The 14,977-nt window shown below is 30.0% G+C and overlaps 1 protein-coding gene across 1 annotated transcript in view; it reads right to left on the reverse strand.

Annotated features, from left to right (window-relative positions):
- Window positions 1-14,977, reverse strand: part of Abcd2 (ATP binding cassette subfamily D member 2) — a 56,552-nt gene that overhangs the window by 40,330 nt on the left and 1,245 nt on the right. The window contains exons 2-5 of the mRNA XM_046436366.2: window positions 13,298-13,478; window positions 6,903-7,024; window positions 3,598-3,766; window positions 2,761-2,855 (exon numbers count right to left, since the gene is read on the reverse strand). Coding sequence (XP_046292322.1) covers window positions 2,761-2,855; window positions 3,598-3,766; window positions 6,903-7,024; window positions 13,298-13,478 — 567 coding nt within the window. The remainder of the gene's footprint in view (window positions 1-2,760; window positions 2,856-3,597; window positions 3,767-6,902; window positions 7,025-13,297; window positions 13,479-14,977) is intronic.

Genomic DNA, 14,977 nt, shown 5'->3' on the forward strand with positions numbered 1-14,977 from the left:
AAAGCCCATAATCAGAGTAAGAAGATGACTCTAATTCTGCTTTATTCACAGATGTAGAAAATATGTTTGCCAAACAAAAACAGAGGAAGCAAGAGAATTGTAATTTAGTCTTATGTCTATGATGAATTAGAGCATATGTACTTGGCCCTCCATATTCACAGTTCCATTTCCAAGGATTGAACTAACTGTGGACTAAAAATATTTAAGGGAAAGAAATTGCATCTGTATTGAACATGTGCGTAATTTTTTCTGTACACCATTTTGTATAAAGAACTTGAGCATCAGCACATTTCGGTATCCACAAGGGGTCCTAGAAACCAATCCCTTGAGGATACTGAAGGACAACTGCATATATACATATATTTTTTTTCATCCTCTTTACATATATGAATATTCCATACAGTGTATTAATAAAACAAAAGTTATTTATCTATTATTTCTTAGATGCTTTCCTTCACTTCTTATGTTACTTATGATTCAAATTTATACAGTTACATTTCATTAGTTCCCATTTCATTCAACAGGATGGAGGTGTTGTTTTACCATAGTATTTAAAAGATATTGTAAAGAACAAGGAATAGGAGGAATACCACTTAAAATCTAATTTAATTTTCCTAAGAACAAATGATGTTTTATAATCAGCAATAAAAAAGAATACAATATGAATGTATGAGAAGCAGAAATCTATAGCCTGTCTATATATGTAGCTTTGTATTCAATTAATACAAATATTCAACTATCAATAATATAGAACACATGACACTGAAAATTAAAAAATGAAAGAGCCTTATATTGCTAGCATCCCAAGAAAATCCTGGGAACAACCTGGAAAAAATAATTTTATAATTTTTTTGCATTCTTTTTCTAGAGAGATTAAGGAAGTTTAATTTTGTGGAAGCATACATAATTTCCGAATAATTTTTTAAAGGCACATCTGATATAAGTGAGAAGCATAATTCACAAAATATTTAATAAGGCCTTTTGCTATTTTCTATTAGGTATTCTCAGAAAATTAATGCTTTTCATTTGAGAAGTAACTGAAGACTTTGTACTTTAAGATTAATATTTTCTAATGCAAATTCTCTGATGCTTAGTTAACAACGAATGTGAGGCAAAAATTTCACACTTACTGAATTTTCTTCTGCAAATGATATTTTAATTTTAAAAGTCAATAAAAGGATGAAAATTGTTTCCTTTAGAAACCTATTTACTTTTTAATCCATATAAAAGAAATAGAAATTTCTATCATAATTTTAGGGACTTAAGAATTCAAATATAACTCTACAACTCATAAATAATTACCCAAAATACATACTATAATAATTCAATTTTTTTGTAGGAATGCAAAATTTATAAGATTCTCCCTCTAGGTGAAGTAATTTTAGTTCATTTTATATAAAAGAAACTAAGCTCTGACTGGGTGCAGTGGGGCAAATGCCTGTAATCCCAGCAACTTGGGAGGCTGAGGCAGGAGGATCGTAGTTTTTCAAGACCAGTCTCAGCAATTTAGGGAAGCCCTCAGCAGCTTAGCAACACTCTGTCTCAAAACAAAAAATAAAAGTCTTAGGATGTAGTTTAATACAAAACAACAACAACAACAACAACAAGTGAGCTCTGAATTTTTCCACAGTGTGTGATGGTTCCATAATAATGTAGTTAGTAAGTGAAAGAATTCAAGGCTTGAACTCTATTTATTTGATAAATAGAGCAACAAAAAGTGATATTAGAATACCCAACTAAAGGGAAAAAACTATACAAAAGCCATAAATTATAAATTGCCAAACTATTAATAGATCATTAATCATTCTGTATATAACATGAATAATAGATACAATATAAGAAACTGTTAATAAAATCACTCCACAGGTATACAAGTGGAAAATAAAGACTGACCAAATTATAGTTAAAAATATAATTTCTTTTATATTATTAACTTATGATTTTTCCCTGTTCAGTACATCTCATTTCTTTTCAACTCTAGTAACCTCATTTGCGATTATATCTTTGATAAATAAACCTGAAGTCCATTCTAAAATCATTAGCCCATGTATTGTGATGTTTCTAATTTGATTATCAAGTCCAATCATATCTTTGAAATAAACTCAACAGGTTGCATTACAGTCACTGAATTCCAAAATGTATGTTTGAATTTTACGATGCTTTAAATGAGGATCTCAGATATTTTGCATACTTTCATATCTCAGTTTTGGTAATTAAGACATAGGATATTACATAATTATTGTCAATAGAATTAAAAATTAAATTTGAAGCTGTGACTCTTCTGCATATTTTTTTGTTAATAGTAAATGTGATTTTTTTAAAGTAGAATGTAAAGTTACAGAATGTGTATTAGAATTAAACTTGCTAATGACATCTATCCCCAATTACTAGGAAATATGCTACAGTATAGTCTTGTATGTTTAAGTAATTTCTGTAAAGAATAAATTAAAATTTATTTTAATCCCAGATACTATTTCTGGGGAAGTTTCCTATTGTTTCCTAAAGTTATCTTGTATAGGCTTTCAGTGCACTGTAATTTTGATTTTAAACCTGATAATAAAGCAGTAGAAGTCATATCTCTTTTCTCCCTGCTTTCTGAGGAAGTAACTGCTTCTGTAACTGAGCCACTGTGCATACCTTTCTTGATTTCCCCTCTTTTCCATATGCTCCTCCAAGTATTTAACATAAGGTACATGAATTCTGAGTTGTTTTGTATTAGTGTGATGGCAACAATCAGAAGATTCTTGAATATCATCTTACTTTGAAGTTTAGCCTGGAAGCCACCACTTCTCCAGCCGGAGTAATTATGGGAACATTTTCACAAATAATTCCATGATCCACATCAATAACTTTTCCTATAGTTAAAGAATAGTTTTAATTATAAAAGCTATCACATGTTACTGCTTATTAAATAAGTTAAAGTACAATGCAGAGAAACTGGTAAAATCATAAAGATAGTTCACAGTAATAAATTATAGAAAAAATACAAAAAAATCTCTATATGTGAAGCAAAATTTAATTTAAATTTATATATTTTACATGTCTTTTAGAAAATCATTCTGAGAAACTATTTTATAATAATCAAATATTGATATCATCATGAAAGCATAGCCAAACTTAATCTGATATAACCTACCCATAGATTTCATGCCTACTTTGTTTCCCTAAATTAACCTTTTCTACAAAAAAAAATACATAATGGAAAAAAGAAAAAAAGGAATTGAAATAATATATTTTAATACATGACAATCAAGTTTAAAAACATGGGACAATGAAAAATTATATGACATTATTTCTAATTCTATTTGTTAAATTTTTAAAGTAAACAGTTATGCCATATGTTCTGTTTCCAAATATAATTCTGGAAATCTTTCTCTAAATAAAAGCAGCACAACATTGTTTTCTTTTATGCAGTGTTAGTCACTATCCCTCAAGTTGCAGCACCAATTTTAGAGATAGTTGTTTAAATAATGTTGGTTATATGAATGTTAGTTCCTTCTAACTATTAAAAACTAACTTCTGAAAAAAAAAAACTTTGGCTCTATTGATAAAATAACACTTAACTATAGAGAAATTATCAAAACATGAGTTTAATACCTTTGATTGCCCGAGTGTCAGTTAGGGGTAATTCTATGTTAGCACCATTATTGCTATGGTTTTCAGACTCTTGAATGACAGCAGTTCTTTTATAAATGCCCCTTTTTACTTCATCGAAGACCCAAAACATATTGTACACTCGAGTAGTATATCCTGCTAATTCAGTTATCTAAATCAATAGAGACAGGTAAAACAGAGTTAATATGTTCAAGATGGACTCTTAAATAAATATATAATCATACAAGGTTCTTGGTTTAATATTAAGGATTCTATACTAAGATATTTAAGAAATAGATAGTACCTCTGATAACTAAAACAAATGACAGTAAAAAGCTTACCAAAAAAGGAATTTTAACAATATCATTATGAAAGCACAGCTATGAGGTAGGTTAGGGCAATATGGTAAGATCTTACTGTAAGTTTGACTGGAATTATAAAAGAAAAAAATTTTAATTCAAATCAGGTTCAACCTGAAATGTGAAGATTTCAGAATATTTTGAGTTATAAGGATCTTTTAGCCAAATTTCAGATTTGGCCCCTGGTTTTGTGATGAATTTCATTTCCAGAAAATTAGAAATTTTGTTAATGAAATGACAACCCTTTATCTTTGCTGTCTTTTTTCTATTTAAAATAGAAAATTTTAAATAGAAGGTAAGTACTTTTTCATTATTATAAAATGAACGTTTCTGAGTCAAAATTTATTGTTAAAATTCCTTTTTAGACAGAGAAATATCTGTGCTAGAGGATACCAGTTTTGAAAGTGAGCTCAGTGCAAGGCTTCCAATCCTTTTCAGTACAAATCCCACAATCCAGTTTCTTTTCAAGTTAAACATGATTTATATGTCCAAGAAAAAAAATCAAATATATTATTTTTTTCTAGGTAAGATTTTAAGATGAAATGAGATAAATCTCTAATTTATTCCATAAAGCTTAACAGAAAGGTGCTTTGCTCCTGTATTCTGCCAACTGTCCAATCTGGGTTAACCTCCTGATATTTTTCTATGAAGACAATACTTGTTATCAGGGTTCTCTAAAATGTGACTCATTTCGTATCTAGACCATTTTTTTTTCCTCAATGAAAAAGATAACACAAACATTGGGCAATTGTTCCTAATAAAGAAAGGATGCCACTAATAAAGGTATGTTAAATAATAGCTTGCGAAATAATACAACGCTGACATTTGATTAAGATTTTTATATGTGCAAAAATTAAGCTATAAATGAGTATTATGGTTAAAAACCTTCTACTTAGTGAGAAGTTTGTAATTACATGGGTATTTCATTTCTATAAATTAATGTTATAGTTATTTCAACAATAGTTTCTAAAATGTTATCTAGAGGAAATTGTTGAATTCCAAAATGGAGAAATATAAAAGTAAAGATTTATAAAATATGGATTCAAAAGAAACATGGGTAAATATAAACATTTGCATAGAAAAAAATTTCAAAACCAAAATTAGAGGGTAATTAAAAACAGGCAGAAGGTTAGTACACTGGGATAGAGGGTAGAATTGGGCAGGGAGTGCATGGAAAAAAATAAGAATGTACCTTCGGATAAATTACTTTGGGATTCCAAACAAGGGATTTGTCTTAGATTCTTGTCTGTATAAAGGAAACTTGGTTCCTCTGGAGCTAGCAGAGAAGGCGTGGTGATTTTATATGCTGTCCCAGCAGATGGGACTTTTTTTTGGGGGGGGGGTGTAACTACCTGGGATTAAACTCATGGGCACTCAACCACTGAGCCACATCCCAGCCCTATTTTGTATTTTATTTAGAGACATAGTCTCACTGAGTTACTTAGCACCTTGCCATTGCTGAGGCTGGCTTTAAACTTGTGATCCTCCTGCCTCAGCCTCCAGAGCTGCTGGGATTATAGGCATGCACCACTGTGCTCAGCTCAGATGTGACTTTTCTAAGAAGTAGAAAATCCATGATTTGAAGAAAATGCAGGCAAAATTAAGCAAAATGTAGTCATTTGTTGAGTTGGAGATAATCTAGAAAGGCTAAATGATGTCTTTTCTGTGACTTAAATAGCAGTGTATTTTAATGTGACATGAACAACATTTTTATTTACCATTTAATTTTAATGTTAAGTATTTTTGTTACTTAATATTAAAGTGAAATAAAGTAAAAGTCTATCCCCAAAACTAGGTCTCTATAATGCTGAAATTAGTATTTGAATTTTTTTTAAAAAAATTGAGCTCTTTTGATATGTGTTGCTTTTACTTAAAAAATTTTACTTCTGTAAGGACATCACAAAATTTGTAAATCTACTATATAGGTATTTATGACTAATTTAGTAGACAGCTAAACTTATAATGATGTTTTAATGATATATATAGATAAGAAAGCCACAAGGAATATCTGAATTTAGTGAAACAATTTTAATATTAACTCTGTGGTATTTATAGGTCCTTTTACCATTCTTTCAACAATTTATTAATCAAATCAACAAATACAAGTACCTCTTTGTATGAAGACATAATCCCAAGCACTAAAATGAATATTATGAATGTAAAATGAGTCAGTCCCTGCTTTCAAGGAGCTAAAGATCTGGTATAGGAGAAAGACAATATTAATGTATTCAAGTACCAGTCATGCAGAGGTAAAAACAGAGAAGAAAGCCCAAACTCTGCAGGGAAGACAGAAAAAAGATGGAATCCCAAGAAGATTTTAAACATGGCTGGTGAAAGTTCATTAATGAAAGATGGATAAATTTTTCAAAATATATACAACATTAATAACTAGCATTTATGAGAACTTAATATGCATTTTCTTAAATTTTTACATGTATTACTTTGCAACAAACCTACAAAGTCAGTACTATTACTATCTTCATTTTACAGAAAAGGAAATAAAGACACAGAACAGAGAAATTAAGGAATTTGATCAAGGTCACATAATGCATAAATGCTGAAGTGAAAATGTAAATTTAGTCACTCTGGTTCCAGAGTCCATATCTGAGGGATTTTTTTTGTGGTGCTTGTGATTGAACCCAGGCAGGGTCTATTAAAAATTATGCAAGCTCTCTACATCCCAGCACTTTGAGGAATTTTTTTAAAAAATTAAAAATAGATATGTCATACTAGAGATAGAATTCTCTATTTCTAAAAAAAGGAGGAGTAACAAATAAAGGGTATTAGAAACAGCACCCTTGAGAGTTTATGTCTTTAACTTTGATGATATTCTTTTTGAAGTTTTTCGTAAAGATATGTTTCCAAGATACTATAACAACCTGGTAATGTACATATTGCTTGATTTTTATATGTTGTATCTTATTTTAATAAATTGAAGAATACAAGTACCTCTTTGTAAGATGACATAATCCTTTCAATAGCATCAGCTCCAGAAGCCAATAAATTTCGAGCAGTGGTAAAGGCTTCTGTCCGTTCACTAACCATAGCTTGCTTCTGACCATCTTCTTGATCTAAAATCAAATTACAAAACAATTGAGTTTTTCAAGTAACTAAATGTCTTATTCTAAACCAATTATGGATAACACAATGATTAATATCTCATTAGTATCAGCAATTTTCTAGACATATAATGAATTATTAAAAATATAGTATCTGTACCAGATTTTATTGGAAACTTCCTTTTATTTTACTAATTTTTTTTAGGAGAGCTAGGACAACTACATCTATAGAAACTAAGACTATTTTCACTTAGCTCTCTTTCAAAGCTTTTCATATCTAACTCTGTCATTATGACACCATAGCAATAAAATACAAGTGATCTGGTCAATAAATACCACTAATTTGAATATAAACAAGTTTTATGTTGTGGTTTCTTTAACATAAATGCAAATTAGCTGGCCTTCATAATTAGACTCTACCTTTCTTATGCATCCCTTATCTTACTGTTCAGCTGTATCCCAAACATGCCATATTCTTAATCCTCTGATTGTTTATGCTCTATCAGTTAAAGCACTAAGAATAGTTTTGGTTTATAGAGAATCTGTCTGATGGCCTAAAATAATTATGGGATTTTATGAACTTGGATTAAAGGTAGCTTTCATTGAAAATCTCTGTTAAGAAGAAAAAGAACATTTGCACAAATTAACTGGTAGTTGATATGGAATGGTAATTTCCATGTTACTTTGGCAGATTAATGACTATTGGGTTTTGTTCACACTTTTAGTAATAAAATAACAAATAGTTTCCCAGAGATTGTATTTGACTTTTTTATTCTACTGGTTGTTCTTTGGAAGGTACTGTGAAGGGAGTATCAGTAATATTTTGTCGTGCACTTAGCAGCCAACTGCCTGACCTCTATGACAAGGTTAGATTCCTTAGTGTCAGGGATAAATCCATGGTTGAAAATACTGGCCTATTTTGTATGTTAGGTTAACATATTTTATCTTCCTCACTAAATATTTTAGCTATTTGTAAAAAAAATTCTCATTTAAGGATTTATATTTAGTTTTATATATGCTTGTTTTACTACTCCTAAACTCTGAGAGTATTATTTATATAAAAGTGGTCACATCTCTGGTCTGGCTATTTCATTGAGTGGATAAGAAAGGATTTTAAAGTTAAGGTTATGTAATCATACATAGATCAACACCACTAGAAATATACAATATAGAGTGATTCCTAATGTAAATTATGGATTTTAGTTAATAATGTATAAATATTGGTTTATCAGTTGTAATAAATGTTCCATATTAGCACAAGATATAAATAACAGCAAAAACTACTAGAGGGAGAGGGTATTTTGAGAATTGTGTACTTTTAAATAAATTTTTGTAAACCTAAAACTTTTATAAAAATAAAAGTATATTAACTTAAAAAAAATCTAAAGTTAACATTACTCTTCTTACTTCTCTTAAAGTCTAAGTTTATTTATTTCCATTTATTTTTATCTTTGTCATCTTGACAAATCTCAACAAAACTTTTTATCCCTAACCTTTTTCATACCATATATAAATATCAATTCTAAATAAATTAAAGATCTCAATGTGAAATGAAAAGCCAATGAAATTTCTAGAAAATAAAAGAATATATTTATGATGTTGGGTTATGCAAATATTTCTTAAATAGGACATGAAACTACTAACCACAGTGAAAGATAGATTAAAATCATGAACTTCTCTTGAACATTGTTAAAAGACTGAAAAGGTAAGACATCAGGTGTAAAAAGATACTTGAGATTATGTGTATGTGTGTACATATATATATATATATTATATTTATATGCATATCTGACAAAAACATTACATATTTCATTAGATTGATTTACAAATCAATAAGAAAAAACAAATAAACCAAGTTAATAATAAGCTAAAGATTTAGAGGCCTTCATAGACAGGACACCAACAAAGAGAAAGTGCTTAACTTCAATTGTCATCAGAGAAATGTAAATTAAGAGCATAGTGAAATACCACTGTATACTCATGACAATGTCTAAAATAAAAAAGACTGACAATAACAAACAATGACAAATACGTGTATGAACTAGAATTCTCATAAACTGATGATTGGTATGTAAATTGGAAGCACTTCTTTGGGAAAATGTTTAACAAATTTAGGAAATCTGAACACATACATAGCCTGTAATCGACCAGTCCTGGTCCTAGGTAAGTACCAACAGAAATGTATAAATTCACCAAAAAAAAATTTACAAAAATGTTTATAGCACTACTATTATCCTCAAAACTAACATCATCAAAACTGGATACAGTCCAAATGTCTACCAACAACAGAGTGGATAAAGTGGTATAGACATAATATGATATACTATAAAGCAGCGAGTATGTCTTCAATATGTATTGATAATTATTGCTATGGTAATTGTTCAACAGAAGTGGAATTATATCCAAATTGATCCAAAATATAAAATGATATTTCAGTAATTTGACATCAGAACATGAGACAATATAGCAGGAGCTATGGATATAATCTGTCAAAGGTAAATTTAGGAATAAAAATGTTACCCATGGTACTAAGTACAGAATTTAGTTTGATTTCTGGGAGAAGTGTCTCTCAGTTGCTACTTCTGATGTTCTACCTCACACTCACATCACAAGCATGTGGACACAATTGGAAGAGCAAGTAGCTTAGGTGCTCTTTTCCTCAGGTGACAGGTGTCTGTGATAAGGTATGTCAAAAGGGAACTATAAGTAGCTTTTCCTGGCCTTATCCAGAACTGCTTTTGATATAAAGAGAAGAAAGGGCCTACTAATGAAAAGAAATATGGAGATTATACCTTTTAGGTAATTATTTTGTTCACATAATTTATCTTTCTCTTAGTACAAAGAAAATGAAAGAGGCAATGTTCTTTAAAAATAATAGAATAGAACCTCTACACAATTAACTACTTCACTGTCTCTTTTTCGACCATTGGATCTCACAATTACTTGATCTCAAACTTACTCAAATCCCTTATTAAGTTTTAATGTAGTGAATATGGAGGTAGCATGGTACAGGAGAAAAAGGCAGTGGGCTAGGGGTATATAATGCCTCCAATTCTTAGTGCTTTGATCTTACGCAAGGCTGGGGCTCTAGACTACAAGATCTAAGCTACTTTTCTGATGTGAAAATGGCACGTTCTACATGTGAACTTGTATACAAACATAATACTGTTGTACCATAAAATTTCACTAAAAATTGACGTACAGAAAATGTACCACAAAACTGTTTTTCTTTTCTCCTCTAACAACAATTATGCAGGTTCTTTCCCCTATCCACAATTTAACCTTTGACTTCATAATTAAATTGATATTCTTTGCTCCTTTAAACAGTAACATTAATCACATTGTCAAACACCAATTGAGCATTTTCTATGAGCCAGGCACTGTTCTGAGTTTCACATATGTGCTTTTCCTTAACCCTCATAACAACCCTGCACATTTCCCCTGTTTGGACATGAGGAAATTGACACACAAAAAGTTAAGAGATTTTCCCAAGGTCAGAGCCTAGTAAACAAAACTTCCACCATCTGAACCCAGGCAATCTGACATGAGAACTCAAAAGATACAAATAAAATAAATAACAATTGTTTCCACTCAAATTTTACTACTTACTAAGGGCTGTTTCAAAGCACATTAAGTACATTGCATATATTTTCATAACAATTCTGAACAATGTATATTATCATCCCTATCGTTAAGACAGGAACACTAAGACCTATAAAGTTTATGTAATTTTCCCACATATGGATAACTATTAAACAGCAGATGACAATTTGAACACTAGGTCTGGTCTGCTTTCTTTTTCCTATTCTATTCTTTCCCCTCTATCCTATTTTTTCTTTTTTCTATTCTCCCATTCACATATTTTCCCCACCTTCTTTTGCCTTAAAACATACAGCATCATACATCTTTAAACTAAAGGACAAATAAAGAATTAAGTGTAAATTAATACTAAAAAGTAGATTAGGAAATATGGTATGTATTTCCAAGACCTAAAATCCCAAAGACATACCACTATATATGAAAAAAATTCTCGTCTGAGTGAAATATTTCACATTAAGTTACCATATGTCAAAAATACTTAGTATTTTTGTCAATGGTAACAAAAATTTATATACATATATAAGCATTCATGTGAACATACATATAGATATTACAGAACCTTAGATGTACAGAAGATTTTGAAACATAATATTCTGTCACATGATTTCATTTTTTCTTCTATGAAAATTTTACGTCCTTTTCCTCTGTATAAAAATTTTCTTTGGGAACCAACTTTAAGAAATACTTTTTCATTTGCATCAGTGGAATTATCATTGTAGTTTCAACCTAAAATAATATTCCTTTAATATGGCATTTTCAGGATTTTTAGGATTTATTTTTAAATATCTTTTTATGTCTTGCTAACTGGCCTTGTTAGACTCCTCATATACATTGTTTACCTTTTTACTGGTCTCTGTGGGGTTAATTTGTCACCATTAATAGCTGCATTTTCACTGTTCTCTGTCGAATACTCCAGGGTTTTCTAGTAAGACCAAACACTGCTGACAGAACTACACCATAATCTTGTCATTGGGATTGTCTCTAATATATATTACATGTAAAACTTTAAAATAAGTATTATTATTGTGATGAATAAATTTTTAATGAATATTTTGCCAAATTCCTTAATAAAACTAATCTTATGGCCACAGGTTTTTAACTGCTTTTTTTCTTTTGTACTCTTTTGAAAATGTAGTTATTTCATTATGAAAAGATTATGTTTAAAACACTATTACTAACAATACCATTTTTCAATATAAAAATTTTGGGGGATCATTTTGGGGTAAAGTTTGAAAACATAAAACAGATAAAATCAATTCCTTCAGTGGTCTAAATATACTGTCAGGTAGTTTAGTTGTGTAGTCTATTAGGTATGTATATAGCACTTACCATAAAGAAGAACTTACACATATAGTTTACTGAATAATTTTCTAAAAATGGTTTACTAACATGAACATTTTTAGGTTAAGAATGACTCAAATTTGACAAGTGTTTTTGTAAAATTGGTTAAAGCACTGAAACACTATTTTAAAATATTACAGATTATATATTTTTATAGCTTGCTTTAAGCAAAGAACTATTAATCCTTAATTTTATACCATAAGTATATATAAAATAAGGTGAATCCTGCTATATTTTTCTTCACAGATGCCAAGTCACTTACATAAAGTGATGTAGTAATTGCATATAACTTACATCTTCTCATATAGTTCAAATCCTCTCTAAATAACTTATGATACCCAATACCATATAAATGCTATGTAAATAGTTGTATTGTATTATAAAGGAAATCTAACAATAAAAAGTACATATTCATCACAGACACAAATATTTTCCAAATAGTTTTCATCTCTGGTTGAATCCTTGTATTCAAATCCAAGAATATAGAGGTCTGAGTATATTTCCCCTCCATTCCTGCCAATTGAGAACTCAATTCCTTCCTTCCTTCCTTCCTTCCTTCCTTCCTTCCTTCCTTCCTTCCTTCCTTCCTTTCTGTGCTGGGGATTGAACCCAGGGCCTTGTGCATGGGAGGCAAGCACTCTATTAATGAGTAGAGTTAGTATCACCAACCCCAAATCCAAATTTCTACCTAAGGATTACATAACATTTTAACAAAGCCTTTCTTGCCCTTATCTTTCTTAATTATTCCAGAAGATGAAAATTGTTGGTAAAGATTTAGAATTAGACAATTGCAACCTTATAATTTCTCCCCCACTATACCACTAAATCACACTATATAAGAGTTATCAGTATTACCTATAAGTAGTGTACACTTCATTCCATGGCATTCTCATCAATATTTCTGGTGCCCAATGTAGTGAACCAAGTTTCCAAACCACTAATCAGTGCAAATTCAGTTATGGGCTCTATTATAGACTAGTTCATGGGATGTGAAACTAAACACGAGAAAAGGTTGTGTTATGCTCTTTCTGAATGTGCTGATTTGTTTTGAGGTTAACTGTAAACTAGAGAATTCATGTACTAGGCAGTATAATTAAAATTGTACTCCAGGTAACACTGCATCAGAGATCTCTAACATATCTCCAATTCTTTGAGATAACTCAGGTTCTTTGAGTCACTTGTTTCCTTAATTCTAAGTGTTGCAAAGTCTGACATTGTTTCTGACTACTAATAACTATAGAATAATTTCTATACACACAGTTTCACTAACATGAAACAAGCAATGACATCTTCAAGAGAAACAATGTTAAAGATAAATGTAAGATTAAGTGTAAATATCATTACCACCATCTGCAAAGCCAGTTGCAGTGATAATAGGGATAGCCACCATAATTAGTCCACAGCTGCTCCAAACGTACTTCATTAAGAATTGCTCTATCATGATGTACCACAAACGTTTGGATAAAATAAGGTTCATCTGGTCCGCTAAAGCTTTGTAACTCTTCTGGAGTTGCTTCATTTCTACCTATAGAGAAAAAAAATAAGAATTAACCTAACATACTTATGAAAATAAATACCATATGTGCTTGAGGGCTGTCTTTAATGATAAGAACTTATTATTATTTTGGTTTACTTAGTATAGCGTTATCTATGGGCCTTAACAACCAAGAAATACAGATTTATATTATAATTAGTCATTATTATTTAGTTTGGGTTATACTTGGGACTACTTAAAAATTTTATGCTATTCAATGAATATAATATTAAGTGTAAAATACATATAACTGGGCTGGGGGTGTATTCAGTAGTAGAGCACTTGCCTAGTATGGATGAGGCCCTAGGCTCAATCTGCAGCAATCCCCCTCCTCAAATGTGTGTGTGTGTGTGTCCCCACAAAAGTGATTTATCATTATGATTTCAAAATTTAAGCTGTTAAAACTATATTTGTAAGACATGAATAAACAATATTAGAACCATATCATTCTAAAAATAAATACATGACATACATTTATAAACTCCACCTTTTAACTGACTCAGTTTACTGGATTTTGTCTTTTATGCAAGAACCATACAGCACACTATAATATTGTGTTCAATGATTGTGTTCAATGATTCAGGGAGAAGGACAAATCAACATGATTAATATAACATATGAGGCCAATTTTCAAGTGGGAGTAAAGGTCCTAAATTTGTTTCAAAATCTTTTATTTAAATTGGTTCTGCTATTTAAAAATTTTGATAATTTCAGATGTTTTAAAAGCTAAATAATCCTCCTTAATAATTAAAATATCTTCAACTTATTATTTCATTTGCCAAGTCATCTGTATTAAGATTTCAGATGCATCATTTTTAAAATATGTCATATTTAACATCTGAAGTCACTCCTCCCATGCATTAGAAATCTGTGCAATCTGGCTAATTGTTTTAAGGATCTACTTAATGTTGAAAATATTAAATATTTAAAAATATTCTGGAACTTCTTTTTTCCTATTCGTTTCCTAATTTTATTTTTTTTAAATAGACAAAATTTAATTTCACTGACTCTTTTAATTTGAGTCAAAATATGTGCTGAACATAAACTAAACATAATAGAAATATTACTTTATAAGAAACTCTTCTGCATTTCTTAGGATGCTCCAAAATTGATCAGACATGCAAAATTATTAAAATTGTCTTCCATATGAAATGTGGTTTTCCCCCTCTTAAGCAACAAAGGAATGACAATAAAGAAAACCATTCTAAATTTTCCACCTCAATGGAAAGGTATTTACTCTTAGTTTCCAAATATGTATTTTTTTTTCACATACTTTAAGGTCGCCTACCAAGTTAGGGTTTAAGTTTTAAGAACGTGTTTTTGAGATATTTGTGTAACTGAAGATATGTAGACTGTTTCTTAAATGTTGAAATATTATTCTCATCAAACTTTTAAAAAGTTTGCACTTTATAATTCTTTAACAGCCTGCCATTTTAAAAGATAATGAAGTGTATATTTTAATTTAAGTTTAGCAATCACAGAAATCAAAA

Source organism: Marmota monax, unplaced genomic scaffold (genome assembly GCF_021218885.2).
Source record: "Marmota monax isolate L192 unplaced genomic scaffold, Marmota_monax_Labrador192_F-V1.1 WCK01_AAM20220418_F8-fsc00012, whole genome shotgun sequence".
In the NCBI taxonomy this organism is placed as follows: domain Eukaryota; kingdom Metazoa; phylum Chordata; class Mammalia; order Rodentia; family Sciuridae; genus Marmota; species Marmota monax.